The sequence below is a fragment of the Bactrocera neohumeralis genome, chromosome 4 (assembly GCF_024586455.1).
Source record: "Bactrocera neohumeralis isolate Rockhampton chromosome 4, APGP_CSIRO_Bneo_wtdbg2-racon-allhic-juicebox.fasta_v2, whole genome shotgun sequence".
Classification (NCBI taxonomy): Eukaryota; Metazoa; Arthropoda; class Insecta; order Diptera; family Tephritidae; genus Bactrocera; species Bactrocera neohumeralis.
This window is the reverse complement of record NC_065921.1, coordinates 63183179-63197198: the sequence shown is the minus strand read 5'-3', so window position 1 is coordinate 63197198 and position 14020 is coordinate 63183179. Positions and strand designations below refer to the sequence as shown.

The window sequence follows — 14020 nt, the reverse complement described above, 5'->3', positions numbered from 1 at the left end:
TTTTTATATCGATGTTGCCAATCACTTTTTTATTGGTCACTCCTGTAAGCTATTAGAGAGTGTTGTGTGGGTTCATGCGACCGTAGTTACTTTGTTAAAATTACGAATACAAATTTCCAAATGTATTTCTAATTTTACATTTTATTTGGTCTATATAATCATCGCAAAACTACTTAATGTCCATATGGAACTGTACTTAATACTTAAATAATGAATAAAGCTACCACAAATACATAACAAAATGGATTCAACCTTTCTGAATGCGTGTATCTAAAACAATATGTACACTCAGGTTTAGGAATGATTTATCATATATTTTCCTCTTTGGTAATGTTTTTACTTATAAAAAGTGTGAATTAAAAGTAGTAGAAAACACTTTCCACAAGCCAATGCAAGACGGCATTTAAGTAAACTACATTATTTAATAATATTAGTCTTAAATATATTTTGTTATACGGGCATTTAACTTCAATTACCGCCAACGCAATGTGTAACGTAGTTTACGTAAATGTATTCGTGTATTAAATACGACATCCCATAGTGGACTGCTAATGCCATAGCCCATATCTTGGTGTGCGAAATGGTGTTGATAGTGATACCGTTTCATATTGTACATGAAGCGTGTATGTTGTAGTGAAGGATTTCCATAGTGGAGGTAGTAATGCATCAAATCATAACATAGATAACCGCTGAGTGCGCCGGCTAACACAATACGTGGTTGTGGCAACAATACACTGAGAGGCGCGTAAAGTATGCTGGCAATAACAACGCCCGGCAGTGGTGGAAAAACAAGGCGCATCGAATCGAAAGGCACTTTGTGATGCAGTCCATGTATCATAAAATGAAATGAGCACAAGAGTGGATGAGTGTCAGCATTCACCTTCATATGGAACACAAATCGATGGAGCACATATTCAAGAAAAGTCCACAAGAGTATGCCGGCGGCAAAATAGGCGGTCATAAACGATAACTGTGGATAAAAATATGTGCATGTAGTGATTTCATAATTTAGTTTAAACATAAAGTTCTTACCTCATTTAAGCTAGCTGTATTCCAAAAGGGTGAAAACTCATCCCATAAGCATTTGCTAATGACGGGTATCCAAAATAAAGGTATAACCCACCAAGGAGTTTTCGTTAACATTTCCAAATATGTTGGTCCGAAAAGACGCAAAGGTCTATCTACTGGTTTATGCACCCATTCATCATAATGTCTTGTTATGTGTGAAATTTGTGGCAGCATTGCTTTGGACCAATCTACCAAATGCTGGAATGAAAGGTAATAAAGAAAAAATATTATTATTATTATTAAAATAAACATTACATTATATGTAACAGTGATATGATAAGCATACCAAAATTAAATTTAAATCAATGTGTTATAACAGTCGGTCGGACATTCATAAAACAATCGTTAGTTACTACAAATAATGCCATATTCAATTTACTTTCTTTTAAAAACTTGGCACCACTGTCAAACATATCAAAACAAACATCGCTTTTTGACATTCTGAATGTCAACAAATTGGCTTATACAAAAAAGTCAAAATCGTCGAGCGTAAACTTCAAAATATTTCAAATTTTATTTTGAAAATTTTTATTTTTACAATTCGTGAGAATATTTATTTTGTCTGAGTTTATATAGCAGTAAAAGCAGTAAAACGGAGGGAAACAAGCGAAGAAACGAGAGCAGCTCTTGCATGAGCAACGGAGGAGTAGTAGAGTCACGGAGTAAAAGTGCAATATCTGCAACGTCAGTGAAACCCATGGAAACATTAAAGGGTATTTTCAGTGTCCCCAGTAAGTATAACAGGCGAATGTAAGCAACTACAGCATTTAATTAGAAAAAAGTGAGTGATATATATGTACATAAAGGCTTTAATGGGCATGCACATATTCTGTTGGCATTGTTTGTTACTTCTCGGTTGTCAGGAGCAACCAAGGAGCACACTGTTTATGTTGAAAAGACTTGTTTTTTTTTACATTATTTGTAAGAATAGGAGAACTTAATAATGTTTTTACTCTGAATGTAGAGATGGATCGTAATCGTCGAAATTTCCTGAGGGAGAATAAATTGAGCTTACGTGAATTACAAAGGGTGACTAATAAGGGTAAAATGCAACAGCAACAAGAACAACTGTTACGGGACCAAAAATACGCTGGACGCCGTTCACAATCTCAACAACGTAACAACAACAATTGCTTGGATGTGAGTCGAATATTTGAAAGCTTATTTTTTCTGAAACTAGATTTGGCAGTTATTAATTATTCTACCTTATATTCCGTAGAAACAAACTGTGAGCCGCTGCCCTTCATTGTCACGGGTTCCCAGTGGCCGTGTTATGGGGACTTCTGCTGCCGGTGGTGTCGGCGATTGTTCAAATCATATTGGTAGACGCAGTGTTTCTCGGACAAATAGCACGACGACAATCAAATCTGTGCATAAACAAGTGCAAACTGAAGATATACAAGACGAACAGTTTCTTTATGACGCTTTGAAGCGGTTAGAGCCCATTCCAACGAAATTGTATGTTTTTTGTATTAAACATTTTATATTTTAACAGTTGTACCACCAACGAATCTCAGTCACGTTTTAATGGTTTACAACCAAACTTTACGCCACGTTCACAACATATAGCGATCGATGCACAAAGCCGAAACTCTTTTTATCCGTCAGCTGATGAGGACCAAAGGTGTCTGGGGAATTCAGATGACTGTAGGTTTGCTACGCAGCCGCAAATACAGGATCCGTACGTACAACGTGAAGATACAAATAATTATGTTGAGCAATATAATGAACAGCAACATGGCGAAGTAATTGGAGGTGATGATGTAGATACAATACATAATGAAAATGTTGGACGATTATGTGCGCCTGAATCATCATCAAAGTACAATTTCGCACCAACTCCACGCTCTCAACAACACTTCACCAATGGATATAATATGGTGGACAGTGATGGATTACCACCAACAACAACAATGCAATCATCATATGAACCGCCAGATCAACAGCAACAGCAACAACCATTGCGTTACCGAATGCAACCTCATGTACAAGGTGATTTACGTGCCAATTTCGAAAATATGTCTTTAAACAACGGTTACGGCGGCGTTGCTGACTGCGATGTTGCTGTTGATGAAAATTATGGTGCCTTAGGAAACAGCGGTGGTGTTGAGGCTGTTTCCATATCTGGTCGTAGTCGACGTACGAATTTTTCACATAATTCACAGCAAAGTAATACAGATTTGGTCAAAAAGCGTTCAAGTGGTAGCATACATAAACTTGGTTGTAAGTTAAGTCCCTGGGCGGTTAATACTTTACAGTTATTTGAATGCAACTTTATCAATTATGCTTGCAGCTCGAGATAACATTAGTCTGCCTCGTTATTTGGAGCGTGAGAAACGTGAAAAGGAGGAACAACGCCAACGTCAAAGTGAACGCGATCCCAATTGCCCGCCTGGCCATTACCCACTATCGGATATAGAGCGTCAGGCAGCACTTCAATCAGCTGAAACCAGTACGTAATAAAACTGCTGAATTATATCCATGTATATTGTTTTTAATTTTTATTGTTACAAAATAATACTTTCAGGATTCAAAGCACTTGTAAATGAACTAAATCGCATGCCTATGACAACTGAAACTTTACGTATGCGTGTGCGCAAAGCCGAAATTGAGAGAGAACTGAAACTACTCGAAACAGATATACGGGTATTTTCGAAGTCTAAGGTTTATTTGAAGCATAAGGAACAGAACATTTGAAATGAACACTTTTGTGTGTAAATGTATATGTCTGATTACAGCCAGTGAGGCGAAAAAATGGAAATGTAAAAAATGTGCATAAAATATACTTTAAGACATTGCGATGTCATCAATGTCATTGCCCTTTACTAACATAATGGCTTATATATTTAATTGGTGTTCTTAGTACCTTCGTCATTAACATTGAAACTTATTTTCTCCTGTGAATGTTAATTTTCATTAAGACTTTCGAGTATTTTGATATAGAGGTGTGTGTGTTTGTATAATATTTTTGTGTGCATATATGAATTAATTTGTGGGACTTTTAAGTGACTATAGTCAGAAACCACTAGTAGAATTATAATTCTACGTAAATTTCGATGTGCGACGTTGTGTGTGTGTATTAGTTTGGTAATTATTTTCAAGTTATGTGTAAACAAAACAAACAGGAAGCCACATAATTCATAGCTACTGATATCTACTAATGAAATATATTATTTCTTATATAAATATGCAAGTAAATATTTGTATTGAATGACACGAAAATTAAAAGAATCGAAACCTATAATTATTCTTATGTAATTAACCATCTGCAAACTTTGAAATCTATTTAAATTTTTTTAACTGAAAATAGTTATTGAAAAACAATAGCATTTGCATTTAAGGCGGTAAATAAATAAAATGGATTTATTATGAAAAACAAAAATTTTTAGTTTTGATTGAATGGTAATCTTCATAAAAATGCACTTGCAGTCTTTTATAATAACTTTACCATTTTTATATGAGTGGATTGTTGTTGTTTTAACTGTAAACACTTGAATGCTGCGAGTAAGATAATGATGAAGGCATGACTTAAAACCGAGTAAACTGTAATCAAATCTCAAATCTATATCAATACCTAATTATTCAGTTTGATGATATTAAATCGTCCAGTCGTGCAAGCGACAGCCGCCAAGCACGTCGCTCCCGAAAGCATTTATGCTAAAACGTTTTGTTCAGCTTGATTTAAATTACTGTATATAAACGAGGTACTCATCGTATGTTGTTGTTGTAGCGACAGAAAACATAGGAATACTGCTGAGTTTACAGATCTTGGTTAATAAAAATCCTGTTGTTGTTGTTGTTGTTTTAACGGAAATTCAATCCCCGTTGGGATGGTAAATGTCATTTGTGTTGTCGTCGATGTCATCTAACGGTAGGCCCAAGAAACGTGCTGTTTCGACGGGGTCGGACCAAAGGGAGGAATGTGCTAGATGGGTGGGGTTTATGGGGCATGCAAAGAGGTGGTCAGTGTCATGCGGAGACTCGTTGCATGCAGGACATACGTCGGGTATGTCAGGGTCTATTCTGGATAAGTAGGAGTTTAACCTGCTACAATATCCAGAACGAAGTTGCGCAAGGGTCACACGCGTTTCTCGCGGCAGCTGGAGCTCTTCGTCTGCGATGGGTGGTGGTTTGACTCCAAGAACGCCATTCACGGGAAGGGAGTCGGTGAAGGTGTTGATGGCTCCGCTGTGAATGGCGGTCAGTACCTGTCTAAAGTTAGTTGCGTCCGAAGTCCGGTCGGCGTACTGTACGACGTCGTCGACGTAATCCAGGAATGACCTTTTGATGCTCCTAGGAGGCGATTCCGCTTCAAGCAGATGACTGCAGGGGTGATTTCTGCGAAAGAATCCCAGCAGGAACTGCCTGGAGAGGAGTTCATTATGCTCCTTAACTGGGAACATAAGCGTCTCACTGTGGAGGTGTTCAATGGGAGACATCAAAAGACATCCTGTAGTGGTCCGGACTGCAGTGTTTTGACAGGTCTGTAGTTTCCTCATATGCGTACCACTGCATCCAGGCGACCATATGGGGGTTGCGTAATTGAGGACCGGCCGGCCGATTGCCTTGTATGTTGCCAACAACGTTTCTTTGTCTTTTCCCCATGTGCTGCCGGCTAGCGACTTGAGGATTTTGTTGCGGCTCTGTACTTTGGCGATAATCGCGGTCGTATGAGGAGAGAAGGAGCATAGACTGTCGAATGCTACACCTAATCCTAAATCCTGATTCGTTCCGGTTACATATATTCGACTGCCATGGGAATGGCTCCCAATTTGTCGCTTTTGATTCTTAACACATTTAGCGCCATTTGCGGCACTGGTGCACACGCCCTGAGTACATACACGTTTGGGCCGCGTGTTTACATATCCACGCGCAACCTTAATGTCTTGAAACGCGAATGTGGCATAGTGCACACGATTTACATTGGGTTTAAATACCTGGAATGAAACTGTGGCCCCAGAAGAACGTAAAATTGTGTTTGGCCTGAGATGTTTGTATACCCAAAATGCGTCAGCGGCAGACAAAATATAGGACTATTTGGTTCAACGAGAACAGATAGATGGTTTTTTGTAATAGAGTTTTTTTTTCCTTTTTGTATTGAAATAATCAATTTTCTACCGTACAAAAATAATGATAACATTGAAATCTACAACTACTAGAAGGAATGTAATAGTTCAACATCATCATGATCAACCTCTTCTGAGTCACAAAAATCTGACAGATCGGAGAGATCAGCATTCAAAGTTTCATTTATCTCTTTATCACTAAGTTTTTTCCTTGGCATCTTTTATTTTTTTCCAATTAGCTGAATTAGTTCGTCTAAAGCAATAAAGAAAGAAAAAAATGTTAAGTGTGCACCACGCGGCACCAGGAAGTAAAATTACTGCACACACAGAAAATTGGTGGTAATAGTGGAAAAAGTAAAAATTTTCACTTTCTGATTCTTCTTCTTAATCTTAGCCGAGTTAACAACAGCGCGCCAGTCGTTTCTTCTTTTCGCTACGTCGCGCCAATTGAATATTCCAAGCGTAGCCAGGTCCTTCTCCACCTGGTCCTTCCAACGGAGTGGAGGTCTTCCTCTTCCTCTGCTTCCCCCGGCGGGTACAGCGTCGAATACTTTCAGAGCTGGAGTGTTTCCGTCCATTCGGACAACATGACCAAGCCAGCGTAGCCGCTGTCTTTTAATTCGCTGAACTATGTCAATGTCGTCATATATCTCGTACAGCTCATCGTTCCATCGAATGCGATATTCGCCGTGGCCAACGCGCAAAGGACCATAAATCTTTCGCAGAACTTTTCTCTCGAAAACTCGCAACGTCGACTCATCAGTTGTTGACATCGTCCAAGCCTCTGCACCATATAGCAGGACGGGAATTATGAGTGACTTATAGAGTTTGGTGTTTGTTTGTCGAGAGAGGACTTTGCTTCTCAATTGCCTACTCAGTTCGAAGTAGCACCTGTTGGCAAGAGTTATCCTGCGTTGGATTTCTAGGCTGACGTTGTTGGTGGTGTTTACGCTGGTTCCAAGATAGACGAAATTATCTACGAATTCAAAGTTATGACTGTCAACAGTGACGTGAGTTCCAAGTCGCGAGTGCCACGACTGTTTGTTTGATGACAGGAGATATTTCGTTTTGCCCTCGTTCACTGCCAGACCCATTTGTTTTGCTTCCTTGTCCAGTCTGGAGAAAGCAGAACTAACGGCGCGGGTGTTAAGGCCGATGATATCAATATCATCGGCATACGCCAGCAGCTGTACACTCTTATCTCTGATTTCAAATATACAATAAATAGCATAAACAGAATGTTATCAGAAAAAAAATATTTTGGCCTGAATGAGTAAATCGCGATTATGGGGCTTAAGAAACAAATGGAAATCGTTTCCGGCAAGATCCCTTCTTTCTTTAATAGTGAATAAAATTTCGGTGGTAAATGATACGAAACTTTGATTAACACACAAGTTAAACGATTTTGGATTATTCTAGTCTTTAATCCAGACCCTCACATAACAATTCTTAACCATTTCGGCTGTTTTTATAAGTCCCTTCAAACATTCCCAACAACTCTCTTCTCTTTATTGACCAACCATTGCAATAACTCATTACTCTTAGATAACTATTTAATAATATTATATAAATTTGTATACATTTCACATATATGTACATACATATGTGTTTTAGTTATAGTCTGGTATATTAAGAGGTTTCTGACACCCAAAAGAAAACTTACTACATACAAAGGTCAGCGTGCAGAACTGAGTCGATTTACCCAAAACCTTCTATCTGTATATAAGTGCGTGAATTGGTCCTTCAGTTTTTGAAATATCGATCTGAAATTTTGCAGACGTCTTTCTCTATCCAAGAAGCTACTCACTTGACGCAGCTGCTGATATCAAACCACTATAGCATACAGTTTGAAAAGCTGTTGTATGGAAATTTATTTGAAAGACACCTCTGCGAAATTTGGCATGAATAATTGTCTAAGACCCCTGCCATTCAAACGCAAGACTTTGTATGGACAACTTTTTATTCGACAAAGTACCTTCATGAAATTTTTCACAGATTATTGTTCAAGGCAGCGATACAATCTCCGAAAAATGATTCAAATAGGGTCACTATAATATATAGATGCCCTACAAACTGATTGATCAAAAACGTAATGAAGAACTTTTTATACCCTTTTATGTTATAAGAAATGCACTTGGAAAGCTTCAGTTAGCGTTTTTGTTTCTCGTTTTTTTTATGATTTTATGACAGTTTGTAAAACTTAACCTTCGAATTAAAGTCGCAGTTGTCAAACTGCAGTTATTTTTAAATCCGTCCATTCATAGTACATGTGAACTTTTACGTTTTCTAACAAATATTTTCTTATTTTATCTATATTGCTGTTAACTAGTGTAAGCATAGTTAACTAAATAATCTCTATCTTAAATTGCCAAATGATATATATTTTAAATAGAAACTTTCGTGAAAAATATATCACACTTGCTATACCGAAGGTTTTACCCAAAGTGTTTGTGATAAAAAGTGAGAATTGTTATTTATTCAAATGCGTCAACAAAAAGTGCATACATACATATGTACTTGTACATATATGTTTATCGAACTAATCATACAATTTTGTTATAAAATACAGAATAACTTAAAAACCAATACTGCGAAAATAATAATCAGTTTCCCTTTAACTGAAGTGATAATTCGCATCCAAATATACATAACTACCCTTATACAGCGGTAAATAATATTTAATGTTATGTCGAAATGTATAAAAATACTAAATTTTTTAACACAAAACCTTCTAAATTTGAATATTATCCTTAAGCTTATGTTGAAATTTGTAAAAGAATTATATTTTTTTAACGCAAAATAAATCATTATTGGTTAATATGAAATGCGTTATTTAAAAAACCATATCACCAAATTAAACAAAACTTGGCAGCACTGCTATTATTAACGATTTAATGTTTGTTCTTCCTCAAACACTTCCTGAAATTTATGTACATTTAATTATACTTGTTTTAAAAACAAATTATCGTTCTCTATTTCTTTTTTCATTTATCACTTCTCCCGCTTTATTCAACATTTCTTGTACTCACCTCCATACTCTCGTCCAATTGATTATTGTTTTTGTCTTCTTCATGCAAAGTATCGCCTAACAATTCAATGCCATTTTCATTGGATTGAGCAAATACTTGTTGCTCCTGTTCATTATCAACAGCAATCTGTTCATCGTCCACACTTTGATGCAGCCGATGCCTTCTTTTTGTGTCATTCTGCAATTGTGTTGGCTTGATTTCGTACTCCTTCATCAGGTACATGGCAGCGTCAGAATGTGGTGGAGCATGGAGGAAACGTGTTGTCATATCGCTATTATTTAGGCCTCGTAGTGTATTTATGCCGCCTGGATGGTTGTGTAGAAAACGTCTTATATCGTAATATTTTTGTCGATACTTAATAATAAATTGTTGTTCTTCAATTTCTTTTAAGCCATTTCTCACACTTTTGTCATTTAGTTCTGTACTTTGTTGTTGTTCGTTTTGCGACTGCATGACTTTGCCATTTGGCATTGGTTTCGTAGTCGTTGTCATTGGTATTGCTGTTGTTGTTATAGCGGCAGACGTAGCCGATGGCAGTGTGAGATCTGATACTGTAGTAGGCATTTTGTAATGTGTGTGGTTTTTGACATCCACTGCGGGGGCATACGCTGGTTAAAAATGAGATGTTAAATGCTGCAATGGTAAACAAGGAAAAGCCAAAATAGTATCGAATTTAATGAAGATAAGGATAAGAATAAAGTAGGTTAGTGTGCAGTACATACTAATACAATATACATACATACATACATATGTGTGTATATTTATTAGAATAAAAAATATGATGTAAGTGAAACAACGATAATTATGCCCTGAACAGGGCATATTAAGTTTTCCGTGAAGTTTGTAGCACACAGAAGGAAATGACGGAGAGTCTATAAAAAGTATATAAATGCATATGTATGTACATATACGTGACGATCTGAGTTGTTTTAGCTATGTCCATCTGTCTGTTTGTGTCTATAATCGCGAACTACTCACTCAGTTTTTAAGATATCGCTCAAAAATTTTGCAAATGTCCTTTTTTGACCAAGGAGTTACTCATTTCGGATAATCACCGATATCGGATTAGTACAGCATCAACTATACACACTGAAGCATCAAAATCAAGTTCTTATATGGAAAACTTTTTTAATTTGAAAAAGTATGTTCTGGAAATTTTGCACGGATTATTGTTTGAGGTCCCAATTTTCCAAAGAAATTGTTCAAATTGTACCACTGTAATATATAGCTGCCATACAAATTGATTGATAAGACCCAGTTCTTGTATGGAAAATATTTTATTTGTGAAGGGTATTATGCTTCGGTGCAGACGAAATTCTGTTTTTTTAGTTTGTTTTTCATTCTAAATCTCTATTTTTTCTTTTTTATTTTTAATTACGCACACTAACACCGTCGTTCTAAAGTTAAAATGTTTGATTAAACTAACGTTGATTAGAGTGGATCTACGTACGTTCTCGAATTATTTTATGTTTTTCGTATATGTAATATTTTAATCAACAAATCCAACTAGATAGTCGAAGGGCACAAGCCATGATAAAATTCACATGTTATGATGATGAGAAATTAATTTTTAATAAACAATATCTTTGCTGTGGTTTAAATTCTTCGATAAGTCCTGTAGTTCGAAGAATATTTGGGTTCTTTGTATGTATTAAGGTTAGTAATGGAATGATTATTCGTGCCTATATAATTTACAATTGTAATTACGAAGAACAATTTTAAATGTCTATAGTTTTGATAATTTCGATGATATCTGATTTCGATAACATTATCCTGAAGATGTCGTTAAAATCAGTTTTGTAGTTTTGGAGTTTATATATCTCATAAACTATATGCGTTATTAATCTTAAAGAATCGAAATTAGCAATTAGTATGTGGGAGCTTCTGCTATAATTTTGTATCACTCATAACTAGAACTATTTTTAATTTGTTTCCGGACCAATTTTGTGATTAGATAAAGGTTACCATAAGAATATTTCTAAGGATACTCTAGGTCAAGTAGAATTGCTCATGAATAAACAAGTTATCAATTTTGTATGAATACAAAAGAGCACATAGACATTTGTTGTTAGAAAGTTAATAGTAAGTATCATATTCGACTTGAATAATATGTATGTATATATTTACTATTGTGTACATAATTGTATCAGTTTGTATGCGTGTGGTTTATTTTGTGGTTTCAAAAGTCAATCCCACTATAGTTTCTTTCAATTAGCACAGTCACTCATTAAATGCCTATAGCCATTATAGCCATGACATTAACACGTTTGGTTTTCCATTATTTTGTATACTCTTGCAACATGTTGCATAGGGTATAATAGTTTTGTACATCGAATGGTTGTTCGTAAGATTTTAAATTAATCGATATAATTACCGGCCACCATCCGAAAATATTAAAATTGTTCGCATCTGAGTCAGTTCACAGTTGGACAAGGGCGTAGCCCAAATGTTATATCTAAAATTTCTTTATATTAAAAAATGGACGAAATCTCATTATAACAGCGGTCTTCCATTCCATAGAATGCCATTTTGAGTAACTTCTGCTTATTTTAAAAGTTTAAAAGAATGACTACAAGGTATGTTCCAAAGTAAACAGGACTTAAAAAAACACAGAACAAATGGATTTTTCGGTAAAATCTGAATAAAATAATCAAAATAGGCTGCTTCTGCTTCAATACAGTTTTTTGCACGGTCCAAAAGCATGTCAAACGAGTGTTTTAGCTCGTTTGCCGGTATGGCCGCCAGTATGCCGGTGCAAGTCTTTTGAATGGCCTCTGCGTCCGCATAACGCTTTCCTTTCATGGGTAAATATCAGGTGAATATGGGGAGTGGTAAATCGTTCACAAGCGTCGATCGATGAGACGGGTTCTGAGCCATTTTTGGTCGTCAGTCAATTTGTGCAGCACAAACCGTGCACACACCTTTCGTAAGCCCAAATATTGGTCAAAATGCGATGAATCGATGTTTTGGAGATGTTCAATTCCATTTCCATGAATTTTAATGATGATTTCGGTCGATTTTTGATGAATTCACGCACAGTGTCGATGGAATTTCCGGTAATCACGGATTTTGATTGGCCCCCATGTTGATCGTCATTTATGTACTCGTGCACTCTGCTACGGGATAACAATCATCACCATAAACTTGTTTAATCAATTGAAACGTTTCGGTAAAAGTTTTACCAATTTTAAAACAAAATTTAATGTTCTCACTGGACAATCGATAAAGATAGCAGATTCTAACCAGTCGACATATAGATGGCGCCACCAGGGGCGCTAGATTCAAAAAGACCTGTTTATACATATATTCTTTGACATAACCTAGATCTAGAATCAATATTTTGTTGTAACAAAAGATTCGTTCGTTGGGCAAGAACCATTTAGCGAACTGTATATGTGTATTTAAAAAATTATGCTAGAATATTATCCATGCAGTCATTTGCTACCAAAAATATATAAAGTCTATTTACTTCATCATTATATTCAAGACAAACCGATGAAACTATTAAAATCTTCCTCTAGTTATTTCCGTCAACTGACTTGATTTTAAAGTGGATTTTTTTTATTTTAATGGTTACAATAATCACCAGCCCTCTAGAAAAATTTCTCATGTCTTTAATCCTTCACATCTTTAAAAAATTCTTTACAAAATTCGAGAGTACCCAATATTCGACTGCGGTCGAATTTAATACTTCCTTACTTGCTATTTAAGTGGCTTTTGTTTTAATGCATTAGAAATTCAGTTGAGAGATTGTTTGTTTATACACTCGAGTAACGTGTTATTGTATCGTAAGTGGTTGAGTGTCACTTGTTTTATATGTATGTGAGTTCTGAGTTACATTGTTAAGTGTAAACGATGTTCTGTAATATGTATGATACTTTAAGATGGTAATAGTTAATGAAATATTTCTAGTTGTACTGCTACGTTGGTAAAACTACTCAATTTAGTTTTAATTAGTTGTTGTAAAATGTACATTAACCTTTGAGTACTATATATGCTGAGAAACATTCTTAAGGCCTAGGACATACTTATATTGATATACCAGTTGTGAAGATATCTTATCAAATGAAAAAGTTTTCCATACAAAAATTTCATTTTGATTATTAAATTTGCATTGCAGCTATAATCTATAGTGGTCCAAAATTGGTTCCGACAAATGAGCAGCTTCTTGGAAAGAAAAGACCATATGTGAAATTTCGGATCGATATGAAAAAAACTGAGGGACTAGTTTGCGTATATACAAACGGACATGGCTAAATCGATGCAATTCGTCACATTGATCATTTGTATACATATATATGTAACGGGTGATCCAAGTAGAGATATATTTTTCAATAGTCTCTGTCAGGTTATTTTTTTCGGTATTGGTTGGCATTTCGTCATGGAAAGATTTACGCCTGAACAACGTTTATAAATAGTTCAACTTTATTACAAAAATTCACGTTCTATAAAGAATGTGTTTCGCTCAACTTTTGGTCAACATAATAGGCCCATCTTGAGACCCAGCATTTATTATTATATAATATTCGACTGAATAGACCACGTCCAGCACACAGTGTAGAAAATATAGCAGCCGTAGCTGAGAGTGTGTACAAAGACCGTGGAGAGTTGATTCGGCGCCGTTCGCAGCAACTCGGACTGTAAGTCTATCAGTATGGAACGACTTGGCGCATTTTACGTTGAGATCTTAAATTGAAAGCACACAAAATACAGCTCGACAACCAACATCACTTCACTCTATGGGCTTTTGAAAAGATGCAAGAACATCGGACGTTTATAGCCAAATTCGTTAGACTTTTTCCTGTGGGAATATGTAAAGTCTAAAGTCTATGCAGACGCCCCCACTTCGATTCAGTT

At 36.0% G+C, this 14020-nt stretch overlaps 2 protein-coding genes across 10 annotated transcripts in view; one reads left to right on the top strand and one right to left on the bottom strand.

The window, feature by feature from the left end:
* Positions 1-121: 121 nt before the first annotated feature.
* The window catches only part of LOC126755536 (uncharacterized), a 52394-nt gene continuing 38495 nt past the window's right edge, over positions 122-14020 (bottom strand). For all 9 annotated transcript variants that reach the window (XM_050468172.1, XM_050468175.1, XM_050468176.1 and 6 more), the window contains 3 exons: positions 9164-9796; positions 1033-1266; positions 122-970 (listed from right to left, as the gene is read on the bottom strand). In XM_050468172.1, coding sequence (XP_050324129.1) covers positions 473-970; positions 1033-1266; positions 9164-9727 — 1296 coding nt within the window. In that variant the 5' untranslated portion in view covers positions 9728-9796 and the 3' untranslated portion in view covers positions 122-472. The remainder of the gene's footprint in view (positions 971-1032; positions 1267-9163; positions 9797-14020) is intronic.
* Positions 1522-3902, top strand: LOC126755533 (uncharacterized). Its single transcript, XM_050468169.1, has 6 exons — positions 1522-1799; positions 2033-2208; positions 2288-2502; positions 2564-3291; positions 3362-3520; positions 3596-3902. Exons 1-6 carry the CDS (start codon positions 1700-1702, stop codon positions 3763-3765), a joined length of 1548 nt encoding a protein of 515 aa, XP_050324126.1. The 5' UTR covers positions 1522-1699; the 3' UTR covers positions 3766-3902.